Here is a 22,311-nt window from a genome sequence, read left to right on the forward strand (position 1 = left end):
TGACTGCCCCGTTGAATGGCCGCAGTGGAAACAACGGTTCTCGCGATTCAGGCTCGCGACAAAGCTGGATAAAGACGACGGGGAGATTCAAGTGAGTTCGCTGATTTATGCAATGGGCGGCGAGGCTGAAAAGATATTCAGCTCGTTTGACTTCGCGGCGGAGGGTGATAAAGTGGACTATGATTTCGTACTGAAAAGGTTCGACGACTACTTTATTCCCCGCCGTAACATCATACATGAGAGGGCGTGCTTCTATCAACGTAGCCAGCAGCCAGGAGAGACAGCGGAGATGTACATCCGGACATTGTATGAGCTGTCTGAACACTGTGAGTTTGGGGACAAGAGGGATGAACATATCAGAGATCGTCTGGTAGTGGGCATAAAAGATAAGGTGCTCTCCCGTCAGTTCCAGCTCACAGCGGACCTTAATCTGGTGAAAGTCATTGAACAAGTGCGCCAGGCGGAGGCAATAACAAGGCAGCTCAGCCTCCAAGCTAACCAACCAGAGGCCCTGCTGGCTAACGTCAATGTTGTCCGATGGCGGGACGAACGCCAAAACAAAAAGGGCGGACAGCGTCATGGTGGCGGCAGTCCGGCAACCAACAAAGTAGATGAATGCGGGAGGTGCGGCAAGACGCAGCACACCGATGAGCGGAAGTGTCCTGCAACGAACAGTAAGTGCAACAAGTGTCATAAAAAGGGACATTGGGAGCGTGTATGTCACTCTAAAGCGGTGAGAGAAGTCACTGAAGAGGTTAAACAGCTGTACTTTCTGGGAGAAGTTGGCAAAGAGAGCAGTCAGGAAGATTGGACTGTTAGTTTAACAATAAGTGATGTACCAATAACCTTTAAAATTGACACGGGGGCTGACGCTACTGTTATCAACCAAGGGACATTTAAAAAGCTGAAGCCAAACATAAAACTGGGACCTCCTGACACATGCTTCATAAGCCCAGGTGGAAACATCAGCTGCATAGGACAGTTTCAAGCCACAACCAACTACAAGGAGAAACAATACTCCTTTCCAGTGTATGTGATCAAGGGGAGAGGCAACTGTCTGCTGAGTCGTCCAGAGGCAGTGGAGATGGGTCTAGTGAAGCGGATGAATGAGGTCAGTGGAGTTTTCGGTTCAAGTGGACTGCTGAAAACAGACCCAGTGAAAATAGCTCTGGTGGAGGGTGCCCAGCCATACGCGGTGCATACAGCCAGACGGATACCGCTGCCACTTGTACCACTGGTTAAGAAAGAACTGCAGCGCATGGAAAATGAGGGCATTATTGAAAAAGTGACTCAGCCCACAGAATGGTGCGCCGCTATGGTGCCGGTGCTGAAACCGAACAAGAAAGAGGTTCGCTGCTGCGCTGACCTCAGGAGGCTGAATCGAGCGGTGAAACGTGAGAAATACGTGCTGCCCACTATGGAGGAAATAATGCCAAGGCTCGCAGGGTCAAAGTTCTTCACAACGTTGGATGCAGCAAGTGGGTTTTACCAGATCCCCTTGCATGAAGACAGCAGGGGGCTCACCACTTTCATCACCCCATTTGGGAGGTATGCTTTCTGCCGCCTTCCATTTGGTATAACGAGTGCTCCAGAGATTTTCCAGAGAAAGATGGCGGAAACTCTGACCGGGCTAGAGGGCACAGAGGTGTACATGGATGACATCCTTATACATGGAGAGACTGAGGAAATCCATGACCGGCGCCTAGCAGAAGCGCTGGGGGTCATTGAAACAGCAGGTCTCAAACTGAACCAAGCGAAATGCAAGTTCAAACAGAAACAAGTCCGCTTCCTTGGTCATATCATCAACGAGGCAGGCATCAGACCTGACCCGGACAAAGTGGCCGGAATAGAGAACTTTCCTCAGCCCCAGAACGTGACGGAACTCAAGAGGTTCCTCGGGATGGTGAACTATTTGGCAAAATATGTCCCAGAGCTGTCCACTGTAGGTCAGCCGCTTTATGGACTGCTTAAAGCAACGACAGAGTGGCTGTGGGGACCTGCACAGAACACAGCATTCCAAGACCTTAAAGCAGCACTCGCCACCGCCCCGGTACTCACCTTTTATGACGTCACTAAGGCTACGGTGGTGTCAGCAGATGCCAGCAGCGACGGGCTGGGAGGCGTTCTGCTCCAGCAGCACGGGGAACACTGGAAGCCCGTGGCCTACTGCTCCCGACGGCTGAGTGACGCAGAGACAAGGTACGCACAGATCGAGAAAGAGTGCTTAGCCAGCGTCTGGGCATGTGAAAGGTTCGAGAAGTACTTGTTTGGGCTTGACAATTTCAGACTTGTCACCGATCATAAACCACTAGTGCCTCTCATGAACAGCAAAGACTTGGATAATGTGCCCATTAGGTGCCAGAGACTGTTAATGAGGCTGATGCGTTTCAATGCAGTGGCTGAATACGCACCAGGCAAAACTTTAGCTGTGGCTGATGCACTCTCCAGAGGCCCAGAGCAGCGCTACGGAGATGGTGCTTCTCATGATGATGTTGCAGCGCACATTGATGCCATCGTGTGCCAGGTGCCTGCCACACCTCAAAGGATGCAGGAGATAAAACAGAGCACGGATGGGGATCTGCAGCTCCAGACAGTGTTGGGCTTCATCAGACACGGCTGGCCTGAGTATGTCGATAAAGTGCCGGAGACAGTCAGAGACTTTTATCAGGTGAGAGGGGAGTTATCTGAGGTAGATGGTTTAGTCATCAGAGGCAGTCGTATCGTCATTCCCACAGAGATGAGGGAGGTGATCTTAGACAGAATACACGACGGGCACCAGGGGATAGTTAAGTGCAGAGAGAGAGCTAGCCAGTCAGTGTGGTGGCCCAAAATGACAGAGCACATTACAACAAAGATACAGCAATGTCAATTCTGCAGAGAACACAAGAACACACAGAGAAACGAGCCTTTAATGTCAAGTGAGCTCCCATCCAGACCATGGCAGAAAGTTGGCATAGACCTGTGTGAGTACAAAAAGCAAAACTACTTGATAGTGTCTGACTATTCCAGGTTTTTGGAGATCCTAAATCTACCAACAACTACTAGCAGTCAGGTTGTAGCTAGGCTGAAGGCTACATTTGCACGTTTTGGTATCCCTGAAATTGTAGTTAGCGATAATGGGCCACAGCTAGTTTCAGAAGAGATGAGGAGGTTCAGTGAGGATTATGATTTCATCCATGTGACTTCAAGCCCACACTACCCCCAGAGTAATGGACAGGCAGAGAGGGCTGTTCAGATAGCCAAAAGCATATTAAGGCAGGAAGACCCTCTCCTCGCCCTGTTGACATACAGAGCTACACCCTCTTCTTCCACTGGAGCCAGTCCAGCGGAATTGCTCATGGGTAGGAGACTCAGAACCACCTTACCCACATTGCAGCATAACCTGAAACCGGCCTGGCCTAAAGAGGAACGGATCAAAACCGCTGACGCCGCAGCCAAATCGAGGCAGGCTTTCTACTACGACCGCAGGAACGGCGTGCGGACACTGCGCCCACTGAACCCGGGTGACACAGTACTCACCAAACTTGATGGACAGAAAACATGGACAATGCCAGCAGTTGTTCACAGTCAGAGCTCCACTCCCAGATCCTACATAGTGGAGACAGCTCAAGGTGAACATTACAGAAGGAACAGGCGCCACCTGTTGGCCACACCTAAAACACTCACCTTTGTCAGCAGGGATCCTGACCATGTCACTCCAGGGGAGAGTGGAAACACGGATGAGTCCCGAGCAGCAGAAATGCCAACTTCCACACCATATGTTACTCGCTCTGGCAGGGTGAGCAAGCCAGCAATCCGGCTGGATTTGTGAGGCGTATGGACTTGTGTACTGTGGGAGATTTTTTATTTTTTTGTGAAAAGGGGGGTGATATACAGGTTAAAATTGTTGGCAGTAAATGTTCAGAGAAATGTTTAGAAAATAATCTTAGAGGGGGAGATGTAATGAATGAAAGATGTTATTACTTTGGAGGTCCTGTCACGTGTTTAACTTGACCCACTCACGGGTGTACGTGCAGTGCGTGTGACGTATACAGGAAGTTAGAAGCGCATGTTATGAAGGTTGTATGTCGGATGAACGCTAGTAAAAGCTACACAGTTAAGAACCTACGAAGTCGGCTCGTTCTTGAATTATTCTTATGTCAGTAAGACAAGGCGTCTACGGACATTACAAAAACCTTCACAAGCTCTCCTGTGTCATCTTGAAGCACATTTCTTGGAGCCACATTTTTTAGCGGTTGTGTGTGCCGATACGCAGCGTTCACCTGATTACTTGCTTGTGCAATTGTAGGAAGTTCAGAGTTCTGTGGTTTAAGTTCTTGGTCTGGATAGAACTAATTTTCATCATAGACTTAAAGCCTTGCTCTGGCTGCGTTCAGCTTTTTTCATCTTCTCCAAATGCTCAATCTCTCTTTTCAAATCTTCCACAGACCTTTGTCTTGCAGCATTCTGTTCTTGCTGTTTCTTTAGAGAGCAGCCTCTTGTCTCTCCTTTTCTATCCTACGTTCAGTCTCTTCCTTTTCTGCTTGAAGACGACGAGTTAATGTAGCTGCTTCTTGTTCTGCAACTATCTGCTTATTCTCAGCTTCAACTCTTTGCAGTTTCTCTTGTTGGCTCACTTGCTCAGCCATAATCTGCAATACAGCTTTTGTAGCTGCATACTCGGCAGCAGCCTCTTGTCTTTTGACTGACGATGTATTAGAGTGAATGGACTTAGCCTTAGAACAATTGGAGGTTGGAGGTGAAACACTAGAAGTTGAAGATGCAAACACAGAACTGGAATCAGGCCAAATGTCTGACTTTGGACGTTTTCGTGAAATAACTGATACACTTGTATGTCCTTAACGCTTAAAGTGCCTTATCTGTATTCCCGCCTTGACGAGCTGTTGGACACAAGCAGGTCGGGGAACGTTCAAGCAGGTACGAGTTTGACTGTCACTCCCTCCAGGAATTACACCAGACCAGACAAAATATATCAAATACTGACATAAATAATATTTATGGCAGTTAAAAGCAGTCTGTCAAGAACTTAGCTAGGAGCAGCGAGTGAGTTAGACAGAGTGACACATTTTTGTTCTGGTTCTAGGCTAATTCTTAATGCTGCCGCCATACAGCATAAAAGCTACGTGTTTGTTTGCTGTCGCCGTGCAGCCTGTGAACGAGTCAGCATGAATACTGTAGCGAATTCGGGGGGCAGTCTGGGAGACCGTCGCCATGGCCGGGACGCGAACCTGTGCCTCCCGCTCCGCAAGCGACAACGTTAACCAGTCGACTAAAGGGTCCGACCCGTTAGTCAAGGACCAACGTGTCTACTTATCCATGCACGTTACAATACTATCCTACCTAACCTTGGTAGTAGGCTAGTGACCGTCTGTACGACTGTTGCTCTCGATGTAGGCTAATATTGCGTGTGAAAAAGGGAGTCGGTGGTGCAATCGTCTTGCATTATCGCCTAATGTGTGGTATTTAAAGCTGTTTGGGGGGGATGGGGTGCTATTCCATTGTGTATATAGTCACATTGAAATTTTGGCATTGATTCAAGCCCGACCACTGTATGGATTAGCCCTACCGTAGTTTAACCAAGAAAAATACTCTGGCGCCGCCGCTGGAGTCAGTTGTTTAGTAAAGAAGGGCTGTTGTACAACTACTCAGAACTTCTCAGACCTGGTCGGCCAGCTGGTCGGCACATTCCCGGAGGACCCGACCTGGTATGCCGTCCGGTCCGGCAGCCTTCCGTGTGTTCACTCTGCGCAGTGATTCTCTGACCTTTGCGATCAATAAAGTCAGCACCTGGTTTTCTGGGTGGCTGGTTGTCCTTGTCGAAGTGGGCATAGAAATTATTTAGCTTGTCTGATTCAAGATATGCAGCTGCTGTACATTTGTGCTTTGATAACACAGACATCACATGTAAATCTGACGGGGAAGGTTTCCACACATGAATTTGGTCAGCAGGACACAACAAAGCAACCCGATATCGCGAGATTTTGTTCTTATATTGACGAAAATTAATCTATTGAATCGTATAAGAACGAAATCTCATATCGGGTTGTAATTTTCGTCATAAAGAACGAAATCTCGTGATATCGGGTTCCAACGCAAGAAGGTTCTGGGTTTGAGCCCTGGGGTAGTCCAACCTTGGGGGCCGTCCCGGGTCATCCTCTGTGTGGAGTTTGCATGTTCTCCTCGTGTCTGTGTGGGTTTCCTCCGGAGAAACTGCCTGACGCCAATGACTGCTGAGATAGGCTCCAGCATCCCCGTGACCCTGAGAGCAGGATAAAGTGGCTTGGATAATGGATGGATGGATGGATGGATTCATGGATGGATGGAAGATACACTCAATACGTAACAGGTGACTTTAACTGCAGCTTTAATACTTGTGTTAATAAACAGGATAAAAGCTTTAAGATAAAAAATCTGTGGTCAGTATTTGCTTAAGTTAAATTTTTCAAATGTGGACGGATTCACCCCAATTTCTTTTACGTGATAATTTTCTCCTCGTCATGATAAATGAATGAACTGCAAATCAGAATCAGAACAAACAGATGAAATAACCTCAAGTAACAAACACGTCACATGTTGTGTACCATCTTAGATTTATTTCAACAGTCATCATACATCTACTGCTTTTTAACTTCATACAACTGTGCACATTGGAAAAAAAGTAAAGTTAACTACGTCCTCACACCACAACACAGGCCTACTCACACAGCATCGCACAGGTACCATCTTACATCTACTCAGTCAGTCCTTTACACATCTGTCATCTACACCGAGAAGTCCTTTACTAATCCAGCAACGTGATCACCTAGCTAATCAATGGCTTTTTTCTGTCTATTGGATATCATCAAGTTTGGAATCACTGCTTTAAATATCGACCGATGGATGTCTGCGTAGTCACCTCATCTCCCGATTCACCGCAAACTGTCGATAATCTGATGATTATGTGAGCGACCACCTTTCATAACCCATTCACCACAAATCCCTTTACAGTTGTGTTGATCTCTGAAATCCCATGAACAGGCACATTTTTTTCACAGCTTTGGAAACACCTTCAAATGCACAGACATTTCACTTCTCAACTCACCCACCATTCTTCTGTAGAAAAGAAAAAAGTAATATAATCATAAAATTTTTTAGAAAAAAAAACATGACCGAGACATACCAGCATCACACATCTGATTTAAAGGCACAAGAGGGATTGTGAAGTTATTTGGGAACGCTGAGGTGCTTCAAACTCACCATCTCCTTCCTCCTCCCTGACTTTAACCCCAGAAAGTCTGTCCTGGACTCGTGGAATCAAGTGTTCCTGTAAAACCTCATCTGGATCAATGACGAAAAGAAAAGAAATCACACATTTCCTCCAGTTATCTATCAGAATGATCCCTAGTCAGGTTGCCTGCCTGACAGACCTACATTCACTGACTCACAAACATCGCCTGCTGGATGTGAACACAGAAAGCACATATTGTCCTACAACAGATCCCTGGTCAGCATCCATCTCTTCCAATAAAGAGGCTGTGCAGGATGCTGGGACCGTCTCCAAGGCAACCATGGCGGCTGTATGAAAGGCCACTAAGAGCACCGGTAGTTGCTTGTGATGCCCTTAAGTCCTGATCCTGTACACACAACACATGAGCTAGCTAGCTACCTGGACTCATTTACACTTCAGCCCAAACTACCTTTCAAATCCTTGTTGCCACTTCGCTCCTTTTCACGAGACATTTGAATTGAAAAAGGAAACTAGGAACGCGGTAAAGCTGTGAAGACGTCGGAGGAGCTTTGGCAAAGCTAAACAACGTCCCTAAAGACCAGTCAGGGCCAAACTGCGATGCGCTCCCGGCGTCTGGAATGAGCACGGAGCTCACATGCAACGAGGGCGTCGCTTTCTCTTGAATCTGGACTCTGAACGTGGTGAGGTCACCTGCTGTCAACCGTTCAGATGTGTAACGCCAAACACCAAAGTGTCCATGTGAAAAATGTAAAGTGCCGACGAGGCCCAGCGGCCCGGTTTAACGAGGCCCGGTTTCTGTACTGACAAAATGATCCCCTGGTATGTTAGCGTGAAGTCATATGGAGGAGATGTTGGCTGGTGGGACCAAGCTGTGGAAAGACATTATCAAATTGTCGTCCACTCCGACTTAAAAACTGCCCAGCTTTTCTGGGACGAGGCCAGAGCCAAGTTTCCAGTACATGTAACTAAAACCTGTGATAATAAAACCCAAACCGAGTGCAATGAGCTGCATGCAGCAGCCATAGCCATTTACATTTGTTAATTTACTGCTTGTAAAGCCAGCATCCCCCTCCAAAACAAGTTTTAAGCATTTGGTGGTGTCGTAAATTCCCTCAGACCATAAACATATCTGTTAGAAGTTCCGCTATCAGAACTCACAAAAGCTAAACCAAGCTATAAATATCATACCACTGTATATTCAGCTCTTTTTGCCTGGCCCCGGAAGAGAGATAAAATCAATCGGCTTGATAAAGAAAGGTGACGCTTGCTTATTTTCTGAACTCGAGGCAGGTCGTGGCCAAGGGGGGTGTCAAACACATGCACACACATTCATACACACTCAAAGGCACAAAACCTCTTCTAAATCTTTTACCGGACCTTTCTGAAACCACAGTAAGTGCAAAATTCAATGTTGAATGACAGAAAAAAAAAAATCTTTTCTGAGTGAGCCCAACCTCTAGACCCCAACACCGGGACTCGATTTAGTCACTTAAACTACACTTTGCCATCTAATCTGTGGTTTCTAAGCTTTCAGTTGCATCTTTACACAAGAGTCCCAGCCTCTTTGTTATGAAAAGCACTTGCTGAATAAACCCCCTGCATGTCGGCCCCCATCCTCCATCACCCACCACACCTCATCGCTGATGTAGGACCCTCTTCAACAGGCTTTTTAACAGGGATCGATCTGAGAAGAAGCGAGTGCTGATTCTTGGACAGTTGAAGCACTAGAAAGCATTCAAAACTTTCACGTGTATATTTCACGTCTTTGTCATCCTTTCACGTCTTTCTGTCATCCTTTCAGGTCTTTCTGCCCTCCTTTCAGGTCTTTCTGTCATCCTTTCAGGTCTTTCTGCCCTCCTTTCAGGCCTTTCTAAATCTTATCAGAGCAATTTTCAATCATATCCTTTTATGGGGAACAGTCTTTTCCTGCAGCTCAAATGAACACCTGAGATTTAATTGTCAATGAGCTAGTTATTAGAGAAAAATCACTACAGAAGAAAAGAATGGTTTTAATTTTGGATTTATGAGGTACTTTGATGAGACTTTGATACCCTCTGGGGCAATTAGAAGAATAGCTGACTATGGTAAACTTCCCCATTCCAGTTCAACATGATGAGGATTCAGTTTAGAATCCTTGTACTGGTAAGAGAACCAACAACGTGTGGTAGATGTTTAGGGTACATGACATTTGAACACAAATTCAGAAAATGATTAACCCTCATTCAGAAACAACACAAAACATTCAAAGGCTCAGTCCTCAGTGAAACAAGTCTTTAGGTTGTTATGCATCCTCTTCGTCACATTCAGTAACACACAGCTGCTTTCAAGACCAGTTACTCTCTACTACGTTTAAGGCCAACAGCATGTTTTTGAAAGAGCCACAAGTTCAAGGTCTAGCCCGAGTGGGATTTATGGTGGGTCCACAATACAGTATTATCCCAGCTAGGTGGGAGATATGTGAAAATATACAAAACCCTTGGACAACAGGGGAAATTAGTGGAAGTCTATAAAAATCCCTTTCAGGACACCTCTATGATCTCCATGCTACCAGAGAAGCTGGACTGACTTCCGACTTTCCCTATCTCTTCTCGGGAGCGACTCTCTGACATTCCATCACCAAACTCCATCTGACAGCTGCGGCGTTTCAGTTGCTTTTCAAAGGTACTCTCCTCGTGCCAGCTGCGGCGTGAGTCTCCCCGGTCACCGCTCCTCTGCCGTCCCCGCCTTCGCACAGCCTCCAGGCCCTGACTGCAGCTGTAGGCCGTGAAGCCCCCACCGCTGAGGATGGCTGAGGTGGAGTAGAAGCGTGTTGACTCGGAGGAGAGGTACCAGCCGCCGGCTAGCGACGCAGTGGAGACAGTGACTGGACCCAGCAGGATGTCTGAGTGCCAGCCTTTCAGAGTGCCGCTACTAGCCCCAGGCTTAGCTAGCTGCTGCTGACTGTGGGACAGGCCGAATATAAAGCTAGCAGTATGGGTATTCTCCTCCATGCTGCCGCTTCGATGAAGCTGATGGGAGCAATGTGTCGTTGGTGGAGGTTTGGCTGCGCTGGGCAGCTTCGCGTTGGTGCTAGATGTGGTTGAGAAGTTGCTGGAGGTTGCTGTTGTAGTAAGAGGAGCTGGCCCGTCCACCTGCTCCTTATCTGGGCTCTGTTCTGGAGTGGACTGCTCCGACACCTCCTCTACGGGGGAGAATTGACAGGGCTTGCTGGCTGGCTCCTTATAAGCAGATGGTTTGAAGTACTCTGAGGCATCCCCTAGCCCACCATGAGGGACAAAGACACGGTGAGGGGTGCTGCTGCCTGTTTCCCCGTATGATCTGATGTCGAGAGAAAAGGAGCGTTTTAGCCTGGTGTTATCCTCTGCCCCCTCTCCAAGCTGCAGGCCGCTCAGAGCCTGAGCCAGGAGCCGCTCCTCAGGGGTATCAGCTAGTACACACGGCAGGGTGAGGGGCTCCAGAAGGGCCGGACCAGGGGCAACCGGAGATTCCTGACTGGCTGGAGCCTCCTGAGCACCGTCTAGCTCCTCCGGCTGGGCTGAGGCCTCGCTGCTCTGCTCTTGTTGGAGGGACTTTACTTTGGCCTCAGTACTGTGGGGTCTTTTGATCTTTTTCTCAAAATCTAGAAGCTGCCCCAAGAAGTTGAAATTAGGAGAGATGGTTGGCCTTTTCTCCTTTACAAACCTAAGGAGATAGGGGAAAAGCAAACATGTCAATAATATGGAGACTTTCATAGCTATAATATGAACTGAACTTAGCCCTCATTCTATGGCCATCATTAGTGGACATCATAGTGCCAACTGTAATTGGCAGTGACAATGTGAGCAGTTTAATTGGAGAGCAAATTAGGATCTGGGTTCATTAGGAAGGACATTCAGTATTGTTACAATCTATATGGAGAAGAATGTGCATGATAAAAGAACCAAGAGATCCCAATACAAAGGAATTTGTCCTGTGCCAGAGGCATGACCCGGTGTTGTGTATGCGTGGAACTATAGTCTGCTGCGGTTTGAATCTTACCTGTATGCCTCATCCAAGGACATGTCCATTCTCTTCATAATATAGGCAATCGCAATAGTGGCTGAGCGTGAGATACCAGCGAGACAGTGAACAAGGACCCGAGCATTGGAGGCTTTTGCCTTTTCTGAAAGAGACAATCAGACTAAACTGAGCAGTCTAACATTTAGGTTTTTTTTTTTTTTTACTTTTTGGATCAGTTGTAAGTAAATGAAGACAGTATTTTCCTGACACTCAAATGAAGTCTGAAAATTTAAGAAACCAATAACCTTAACATCTGAGCAACAAAAGCACTATTTCTCCTTTTATAAAGCTTGTACATGCACCATGCATCTGATGCTGATTACGCCACTGACCTATGAACTCCACTGATTTGTCCAACCAAGGAAGGATCTTCTCACAAAAGCTGTCATTGACTGGAACTCGCAGGAAATGAGACTCTGAGATAAAGTCAGGCTTGGGGCAGGTGTTACTGGCATTTAGGACATAGGCGATGTCATTCTGCTGCATCAGTTCCTGTGAGAAAGACAAAATAGAAATTCATCAAATTAAAATCTGTGTTCACACTGTTCACACAGTGCACACAAAGTAGAAGCGAGGCTATTGCAGTGCCAACAAGGTGCATCTCTACATATTTACAAATCAGAATCAGAAACACTATTTTTCATTTAATATCATGCACTTGCACACATGAAATGAAATGAAACATCATTTCCCCCAGCCCACAGCAGTGCAACACAAAGACAACAACACATCCAAAAACTACAAGAACACATATATATCCAAACTAAGACACATACATAAACTATAAAAAATCACTGTCCAGGAGAATGAACGCCAGCCAGGATGACTGTTGGAACTGCTGGTCTGCATGGGCTAGCAGGTAGCTTAGCCTGCCCTGCTTCCGCATCCTGTTAGACCGCCCTCGGTGTTACCTCTTTGGGCACAGTTCCAGGCAGGGCCGTGGTCCCTGGGCCCACAGGACGCAGCAGACCAAGCTCTCCCTGGCAATCCAGCGCCAGCTCTCCCAGTCATCAAACGAAGACAAACTTAGACGCAGACGTGGACAAAGACACTGCATGGATGGTACTGGGTGAGGCCACCGCAAATGTGAATTCGTGCCGTCCTCTTCCCACACCGGTACTGGGTGATTTTAGTTGTGTCTGGATTTACTGTATGTCTGTACCTCAGCACCATTGTAAACGAGGGTTCTCCCTCAATGTTTTCCGAGGATTTACATACATAAATGATGATAAATAAATGAAGATTACCTTGTTGAGCACGTCCCGCTGGCAGCCCAAGTAAAGGTGGGGCAGGATGCGGGTGGGTCCTGTGTTAGTCACCGGCAGACAGGGCTGAGAGATACAGGATGGCACCAGTGTGGACTTGCCCTCACACAAGCCCGGGAAGAGATGGGAAAACTCAGCAAAGCCACCTGGCAACCCCAAGGCACAGACAAGGAAAGATTGTCTTTGAAGCCATCTTTCACTCACAGGAGGTAGCATTTCATATTATAGGTATCAAGTAGTTGCACTATGCTTTACTTTTTTTTCTGACTTAATTTTTACTCTTAAGAGAGTCTGGTTCCGTTTTATACATGTCATGTGTTATCCTAATTGGTCACTTAGAGATACAAGTCCTAGGGAGGCCTTGCTAGTCTCTTTCCCACGACTGTGAACACAGACACAATTTGTCTTGGTGCTCAATTATTCAGGTAAGAAACAAAGAAGGTGGAATCAGTTCATCTGGACACAACGTTCACTGACAGATACGTCTCATCACTCACCTAAGCGGCATCTTCAGTCTAAACTGACTGCAGCTATCCCCACCCTTATATATTATAGTACTGTATTGTTGGGGTTTTTTTTGGGGGGGGGGGGTTGGGATTTTCCCCCTTTTTCTCCCCAACTGTATCCGGCCAATTGCCCCACTCTTCCGAGCCGTCCCAGTTGCTGCTCTACCCCCTCTGCTGATCCGGGGAGGGCTGCAGACTACCACATGCCTCCTCCAATACATGTGGCGTCGCCAGCCGCTCTCTTTCACCTGACAGTGAGGAGTTCCACCAGGGGGACGTACCACATGGGAGGATCACGCTATTCCCCCCAGTTCCCTCTCCCCCCCGAACAAGCGCCCCGACCGACCAGAGCAGGCGCTAGTGCAGCGACCAGGACACATCCACATCTGGCTTCCCACCCACAGACACAGCCAATTGTGTCTGTAGGGACGCCCGAGCAAGCAGGAGGTAACATGGGGATTTGAACTGCCGATCCCCGTGTTGGTCGGTAACAGATAGTATCGTATATAGTACTGTATAGGCAATGGATAGTACTGTATTTATAAAGGTGGGGATACCTGCAGTCAGTTTAGACTGAAGAGGTCACTTAGATGAGTGATGAGACATATCTGTCAGTAAACGTCTTGTCCAGATGAACTGATTCAATCTTCTTAGACAGACAGTTCACAACTTGTCACTGTACCTCATCATCTACATATACTGATTATGAAAGGGAAGGTTTCTATGGTGTGGTTATGTAAATGTGGCTGGATGTTGTCAATGTGTTTTTTTTACATCTTGTTGAGAGCAGAGGAAGTACTGGTGAATGTCTAGATTTAATCAATCTGAAGTGTGGCGCTGTGGTTACTTTATAGTGTCACAACCAGCATTTAAAGCTCTGCCACCTGCCACAGCCTTGTAAATGCTCTCGACGTGTTGCCTAGCAAAAAAGCCCTTGAATTAAGCCCCTGCAGCCACCCCGAGTCCCTTTCAGCCTCTTCTACAGAATATGGACTTGAAGACGCGGTGTTGCTTGCTTGGAGCAAATCATACAATCTCAACATCACCCCGCACAGCATCGCGACAGGTGATGGTGGTTCCCTTGTAAATAAAAACGTTTCTTATTATAAATGGGGTGAATTTACACTGACATGTTTCTTTTTAAATTTCCGACGTCTTGTACGTTTTCATATTTTCCGGATGTACAGATCGATTACAAAATCTATGACACACTCTGTGTTGCAATTTATGAAAAAAAAAAGATTAGACTGTCTCTCGCCTTGCATTATGAACTGTGTTCTGCAGTCAACATGCTCATTTGCACAAGCGTGTCTGAGAAGAATAGCATCAATGTTCTTAACAAGCTGTCCCAGTAACACAAGTAAGTACGTAAGAAGTAAGACGTATGCAAGTAAGTACGTAAGAAGGAAATAAGTAAGAAGGAAATAAGAAGTAAGATGTACGGAAGTAAGTAAGAAGTAAGTAAGAAATTAAGTAAGGCGTAAGTAAAAAGTAAGTAAGAAGTAAGAAATCAAGTAAGCAAGCAATTAAGTAAGCAAACAAGCAGTACGTAAGAAGTAAGCAAGTAAGTAAGAAATTAAGTAACGTAATTAAGTAAGAAGTAAGTAAGCAACTAAGTAAGTAAGAAAGTAAATGAGTAATTAAGTGAGTGAGTCAGTCCTTGGGGACTGTGGGGGGTATTTTCATTCTGTGGCAGATATTCACATGAGTAAATGATATGTGTAAGAAGTATGGCTTCAGTGTTCAAGCAGCTGAGAAGCTTAATAGATAAAAGAAGTTACAGCGCAGTTACAGTTCACTGTACTGCTTATCCAGTTGACCCATACGACGGGTCCACTGCAGAAGGCCTTCCCCTTCCTTCGCCGAGGGTTCGCTTATGTAACCATGACGTAATCCTGCTCCCATGACTCCACCCGCTCACATTCAAACTTCGGGGGTTTCAAAATCACAGCCGTCCATGCTCACTGGGTCGCCTTCTACCAGTTACATAACAGATTTTTTATCTGCACAGAAAGGGAAGCAGGACTTCTATGATGCATAACGAAACAAAGCCATAATTTAGAAGGGCCTATAGCGAACTCTTCTGGGGCCATTTAAAAAATACTGGAGAATTTGTGACAGAGATTTTTGACAATGAGGTATTTCATGGCTGCCCGCTGTTCTGTTGTTAAACTCAACAAAATGGGATGGTAACCATTAAGCTCATACATCATTCAAAGATGACATCACTTCCTAAAGACTCCAAAGTTACTGCAGCGCTTTAGAGACACCAGCTTATGATGTGATTTACAAATAAAAAAGACCTGGTGAATGGACAGCCTAGTCTCTGTTTAGAAAATGGGTCTACTAGTTTCATTGTGTGGTAGATGAGAACCTAAAAGTTCAATATTTCATTCCTAAGCGATATTATGAACTGGATTATTAAAAACCTTGCAGGATTCCCACACTTTTTAAGAACTAATTTTCCAGGACTTCTGCTTGCTGACACAAGATCATATGATTAAGTTTTTTTTTTGGGGGGGGGGGGGGTTCCCCCCAATTGTATTTGGCCAGTTACCCCACTCTTCCGAGCAGTCCCAGTCGCTGCTCCACCCCCTCTGCCGATCCAGGGAGGGCTGCAGACTACCACATGCCTCCTCCAATACATGTGGAGTCACCAGCCGCTTCTTTTCACCTGACAGTGAGGAGTTTCACCAGGGGGACATAGCGCGTGGGAGGATCATGCCACCCTGCCCCCAGTCCCCCCCCCCCGAACAGGCGCCCCAACCAACCAAAGGAGGCGCTAGTGCAGCGACCAGGACACATACCCACATCTGGCTTCCCACCCGCAGACACGACCAATTGTGTCAGTAGGGACGTCCAACCAAGCCGCAGGTAACACGGGGGATTCGAACCGGCGATCCCCATGTTGGTAGGCAACGGAATAGACTGCCACGCCACCCGGATGCACCATATCATTCAGTATTAACTATCAGTGGAAGTCTCAACTGTCTCTAAATTGACTGTGTCACTTTTAGGTGCTTGATGAACACACCACCCAAACTTCACACGTTCATGTCACATCTCAGCAATCAAAATATGCAATTTTAGCTACAAACATGCCATCACAGCAGGTAGAAATACCATTTTGTAAGCTAACATTACAATTTTCCATGATCGCAATAACATTTCCAGGACATTTGATCAATTTGATAATTTTTCAGGTGTTTTCCATGACTGTAAAAACTAGTCTATAAAATTCCAGGTTTTCCAAGATATGTGGGAAACCTACATATCTTGGGAATACTACACTTTTTTGTTTCCATTTTTCTTGACACAAATGAAGTGTTCACTAAACATTGTCCGATATGTGTGGTGCGTACCTGAGAGCAGGTGGACAGAGGGGAAGCTCCTCGCCAATTTGGCCAACAGGACACTGAGGAAGGCCTCAGAGGACAAGGCTGCCGGATCTGAAGAACTGTGGTCATAAACCACCACCTCCTGATCGCCCTGCAACTCCAACTGTCACATAGAGAGAGAGAAAGAGGGAGAGAGAGATCACCTAAAGCCAAAGTGGAAGAGGATCCAGGGTTATCTCCATCCATCCATTATCTGAACTGCTTATCCTGCTCTCAGGGTCGTGGGGATGTTGGAGCCTATCCCAGCACTCATTGGATAGCAGGTGTGGAGACACCCTGGACAGGCCACCAGGCCATCACAGGGCTGACACACACACACACACACACACACACACACACACACACACACACACACACACACACACACAGACACACATTCACACCTAAGGACAATTTAATATGGCCGATTCACCTGACCTACATGTCTTTGGACTGTGGGAGGAAACCGGAGCACCCGGAGGAAACCCATGCAGACACAGGGAGAACATGCCAACTCCACACAGAGGACGACCCGGGACAACCCCCAAGGTTGGACTACCCTGGGGCTCGATCCCAGGACTTTCTTGCGGTGAGGCCATCATGCTAACCACTGCGGCACCGTGCCGCCCTCCAGGTTTATCTAATTTATGGACAAGGTCTTACACTTGGAATAGGCTCGTCAGAATTGAGAACATATACACTCATACTCATACTTTCTTATTCTCATTTCTTTGTAAATGAGCTACTCAGATTATTAAGATCTCTGTCCATACGGAATCAAATGTAGGATATTTTAAACGGCTGACCCAGCAGTTGGCTTTGGTGAAGCTCTTGCTTTCTCAGTTTTTCAAATACTGCATCAGTTGTGCGTGTTGTGTATCGGATTGCTCACATCAGAGGCCCTATTGACTCATGTTCACACACATCTGCAAAAAATGTAAGTGGATCTTAACATCTTTTGGGAAGGAATGTAAACCTTTATTCCCTCCTCAGCAGCCCAAAAATACACATTTCTGAGACACTGGTTTCTGACCGGACTGTCCAGTTTCTGAATGATTTACAATGTTACCATTTCATTTATAGACGCTTTTATCCAAAGCAGCGTACATCTGAGAGTTAATACAACACACACAAGACTCTAGACAGGAGGCGACAATGCAAGTAAGTGCCAAAAAACTAGGTTTTGTTTTGTTTGTTTGTATTTTTATTAATACCATCAGGTGCAGACATGTTCGAGACAGAGCTGAGTCTTTAGCTTCTTCTTTAAAGATGGACAGGGACTCAGCGGATCGGACAGAGTTTGGTAACTCGTTCCACCACCGGGGAACTACAGAAGAGAAAAGTCTGGCTAGTGACTTAGGGCCCCATTGTGGCGAAAGTGCCAGGTGCCTTTCATTAGCACAGTGTAGTGAGCAGGACTGAGTGTAGACCTGAATGAGGGAGTTCAGGTCGACCGGAGCCGTTTTAGTTGCTGTTTTGTAAGCAAGCATTAAGGTTTTGAATTTGATGTGGGCAGCAACTGGAAGTCAGTGGAGGGATATGGACAGCGGAGTGACATGTGCTGTTTTGGGTTGGTTGTACACCAGATGCGCCATCGTGTTCTGGATCATTTGTAGAGGTTTGAAAGTGCATGCAGGGAGACCTGCCAGTAAGGAGTTGCAGTAGCCAATGTGCGATATTACAAGAGCTGTACCAGGAGTTGTGCTGCATGCTTAAACAGGTAGGGTCCAATTTTCCTGACATAGTACAGGGCAAATTGGCACGACTGAGCAATCGAGGCCACGTGAACCTTGAAGGTTAATTGGTCATCAATCACGAGACCCAGGTTTCGGGCAGACTTTGTGGGCATGAGTTTGGTTGATTCGAGCTGGATATTGATGTGTTGTTGTAAGGATGGACTGGCTGGGATGACAAGGAGCTCAGTCTTAGATAGGTTAAGCTGAAGGTGGCGTTCTTTCATCCGTGCAGAGATATCTGCAAGGCACGACGATATCCGTGCCGAGACTGTGAGGTCATCTGGCAGGAATGATAGGAAGAGCCGAGTATCATCAACATAGCAATGGTATGAGAAACCATGGGAGCGGATGATTGCACCAAGTGAAGAGGTGTATATTGAGAAGAGAAGAGGACCGAGCACTGACCCTTCAGGCACCCCTGTGGATAAGCCATGTGGTTTGGACACTTCTCCTCTCCAAGATACTCTAAAAGATCTCCCTGCGAGGTAGGACATGAACCAGCGGAGGGCAGATCCTGAGATACCAAGCTCAGAGAGTGTGGAGAGGAGGATTTGGTGGTTAACCGTGTCAAAGGCAGCTGACAGATCTAGCAGCAATAAAGCTGAGGACTGACCAGCAGCTCTAGCCAAACACCGTGATACTATTACCGACAGGCAGAGGTGTAAAAACCCGGTCCAGAAAGTAAAAACCCTAACTGTGTCTTTACTCCACCCATGTACTAAACCATCAGATTGCACTGACTAATTTCCCAAATCAGCTGGTTTAATACATGGATGGAGTAAAGACACGGTTAGGGTTTTTACTTTCAGGACCGGGTTTTTACACCTCTGCTGACAGGAGTGCAGTCTCAGTAGAGACTCCACTTAAAGCCAGACTGAGTGAGATCATACAGTTTGTTCTCAGAAAGGAATTCAGACAGTTGGTTAAAGACTGTGTGCTCAAGTATTTTTGATAGAAAGGGTCGAAGTGAAACTGGTCTGTAGTTTTCAACCTGGGCTGGGTTGGGTGTAGCTTTTTTGAGCAGTGGGGTGACCCGAGCTTGCTTAAATGTAGTGGGGAACACACCTGCTGTAAGCAAGGAGTTGATGATGTGTGTGACTGTGGGGTTAAGTGCGGGGGAAATAGTCTGTAGGAGGTTGGATGGTATCGGATCCAGTCGACAGGTAGTAGGATGAGAGTCCAGCAGAAGTGTGGAGACGTCCTCCTCAGTCAGGGGGGAGAATAAGGTGGGTGAGGCACTGTTAGCTGGCTCACTCACTTGTCTGAGTCTGGTCAGAGAAGTCAACTGAATGTTTAGATGTCAAGTCAGAACTTAACCCAAAACAACAACGCATAAGCTGCCCCACCGCAGCAAAGAGCTGGGGGGGGGGGGTTGATTTGTTTTTTTGCCATTTACGCCTTTATTTGACAGTGATAGTCGAGAGACAGGAAAGGCAGGGGGAGAGAGAGGGGATAACATGCAGCAAAGGGCCCGGGCCGGACTCCAACCCGGGCTGCTGTGGCAAGGACCCAGCCCCATGTGGTACACACTCCACCAGGTGAGCCACTGGGGCGCCCCCAGCAAAGAACTGTTTAAAGTAGTGTTAGTTTTCATACAAGCAAGGCGTATATGTATTACCATCCACGTTTCCACTCAGATGACTTCTCAGATGGTAAGCAGCAAAACACAGCCACGCTGTTTTACATGAGCATTTGAGGCATTATGGTGTTCAACCATATTATGGTAGAAATTTTGATCCACTGTTGCCTCAGTAATTATTTTCTAAAAGTGGTGGTTGTTGGTAGTATTTTGCTTAGTTCTAGTTTTAGTTCTGCAGCAGTTCTTATTTGGTTTATTACTCTAACCTACTACTCTTTCTACTGCAGATTCTTCACAGGTCTGTTCTAACACTGTCTAAATACCAATGTAATGGGCGTCCGGGTAGCGTAGTGGTCTATTCCATTGCCTACCAACATGGGGATCGCCGATTCAGATCCCCGTGTTACCTCTGGCTTGGTCAGGCGTCCCTACAGACACACGCACACGCACACACCTACAAAGTAAAAGTACACACTCGCAGAGAGACGTGTCGTACGTTGTCTGACATAATGGGAACGGCTGTGAGTGGACGTGTTGCGTGACCAACCTGTCAAAAAGAACATAACACTTTGGACCGAAACCGGTGGCGCCTGGACACTGCTTGGCATCATATTCTTCATAAATGTTATAAGTCCATAATAATTCTGTTATGCTCTTTCAATGTTGTATTGTGTAAATTGTGTAAACACAACATCATTGCACGTTGTGCGTCTTGGGAGAGAGATCCTCCTCTGTTGCTCTCCCTGAGCTTTCTTCCTGTTTTTTCTCCCTGTTGAAGGGTTTTTTTAGGGAGTTGTTCGTTATCCAATGAGAGGGTCTAAGGACAGGCTGTTGTGTTGCTGTTAAGCCCACTGAGGCACATTTGTAATTTGTGATATTGAGCTGCACAAATAAAACTGACTTGACTTGACTTGACATGGAGCAGCTGTAGACCTCAGAAGAGCTGTATTTTACTGTACTGGAGAAGTATTTGACTACGGTGTGACTTTAAACAACTGAAGTTTTATTGACAGATAAACCCAGTCATGCCTAACTTAGCTGGGTAAGGAGACACACACACACACACACACACACACACACACACACACAGGTTAAATCAAATTTGCAGACTGAGTGACTTAGACATTGACCTACTTCCCTGTTTGTTTATTGCCATTTGTGACACTGATTACACTTTAGTCTGCCTGCACGCCGTGCAGCACCATACAGCACCATGCTGAACCATACAGCACCGTGCAGCACAGTGCAGCGCCGTGCAGCACCATACAGCACCGTGCAGCACCATACAGCACCGTGCTGCACCATGTTGCATGGTGCTGTACGGTGCTGCGCCATGCTGCACTATGCTGCACCAGGCAGCACGGTGCTGCACCCAGCACTTGGCTTTCTTTCTTCCCCGCCTGCCCCAAACGAGAGGGCTTCTCTTAAATGGGTCTTTTCACAGAGAACAGTTGAAATCCATCTAATAAGTCGGACCACATCTGGTTAAGACAGCAACTGTGTAGACATGGTAAATATTTCTAGACCAGGCTGGTTTGTGTGCTGCGACTGACTGCAAGTGACCTTGTTAGCTAGAGTTCATCTACAGCGTTACAGAATAGACTTGGGCACAGGAGCACTTTTAGTAATAGACTCAATCTGCCAAAAAGCACTACAGAGTGCCACAGGAGGTCATTTCCGTCTATGGCCATCAAACTTTACACCTCCTCCCTCAGAGGGTCAGACACTCGCAGTTAATGGTCACTGGACTGCCCTCCCACTTGTTTTACCCTGTCGGGTTTTGTTTGTGCTGTTGTTTTGTGCTGCGGTAGTACAGTATAGATAGGGTGTCATGTGCACCATGCTTGTTGATATATTTTGTGCTTATTTCTATTTCTTATTTTATCTTTTATTTCTATTAGTTTCTGTTTTATTGTTATCTTGTATCTTTTATTTGTATTTTTTTCTGTTTTATTGTTTCTATTTGTTTCTGTTTTCTTGTTATCTTGTATCTTTTATTTCTATTCGTTTCTGTTTTCTTGTTTCTATTTGTTTCTGTTTTCTTGTTATCTTGTATCTTGTTAGTTTTTAGCTTTTTCTTACTAGAGTGTGAATGTCTGTAGTACAACCCAATTTCCCCTCGGGGATGAATAAAGTATTCTGATTCTGGTTCTGATTGATGTGTGCCATGAGTTTCAGAATCAGAATAACATCAGTTGAAGAATTAACTGCGCATGCTAATAGTTAGACTTGGTAGAGAATGTGTTATTCTTCTGTCGCAAACAAGGGACCAGATGAGGGAAAATTAAAGACATTCTGTGTTTCTGTACACTGGGGTCCCAGACGGCCCAGGTTCCTGTACACTGGGGTCCCAGACAGCCCAGGTGGACATCCTGGAGGTGTCTGGGTACTTGTATTGTTTTGAAGCTTGAGAAGGACATTTATTAAAAAAAAAACTAAAAAAAAAGACAAACATATTTTTAAGTGTTGGTTGGTGTTTTTTTCCCCCCAGTTATTTGCAGTTAGTTTTTTTTTTCTATTGTCAGTATTATTTGGGTTATTTTATTAAAAACAGTCATATCAGTAACGGATAAAACCGTCCT

At 46.2% G+C, this 22,311-nt stretch overlaps 1 protein-coding gene across 1 annotated transcript in view; it reads right to left on the bottom strand.

Moving 5' to 3' along the window:
- Positions 1-6,577: 6,577 nt before the first annotated feature.
- The window catches only part of dusp16 (dual specificity phosphatase 16), a 29,445-nt gene continuing 13,711 nt past the window's right edge, over positions 6,578-22,311 (bottom strand). Inside the window, exons 3-7 of the mRNA XM_056276479.1 lie at positions 16,400-16,538; positions 12,514-12,677; positions 11,599-11,758; positions 11,246-11,369; positions 6,578-10,909 (exon numbers count right to left, since the gene is read on the bottom strand). Coding sequence (XP_056132454.1) covers positions 9,748-10,909; positions 11,246-11,369; positions 11,599-11,758; positions 12,514-12,677; positions 16,400-16,538 — 1,749 coding nt within the window. The 3' untranslated portion in view covers positions 6,578-9,747. The remainder of the gene's footprint in view (positions 10,910-11,245; positions 11,370-11,598; positions 11,759-12,513; positions 12,678-16,399; positions 16,539-22,311) is intronic.

This window comes from Lampris incognitus, chromosome 3, assembly GCF_029633865.1.
Source record: "Lampris incognitus isolate fLamInc1 chromosome 3, fLamInc1.hap2, whole genome shotgun sequence".
Taxonomy (NCBI): Eukaryota; Metazoa; Chordata; class Actinopteri; order Lampriformes; family Lampridae; genus Lampris; species Lampris incognitus.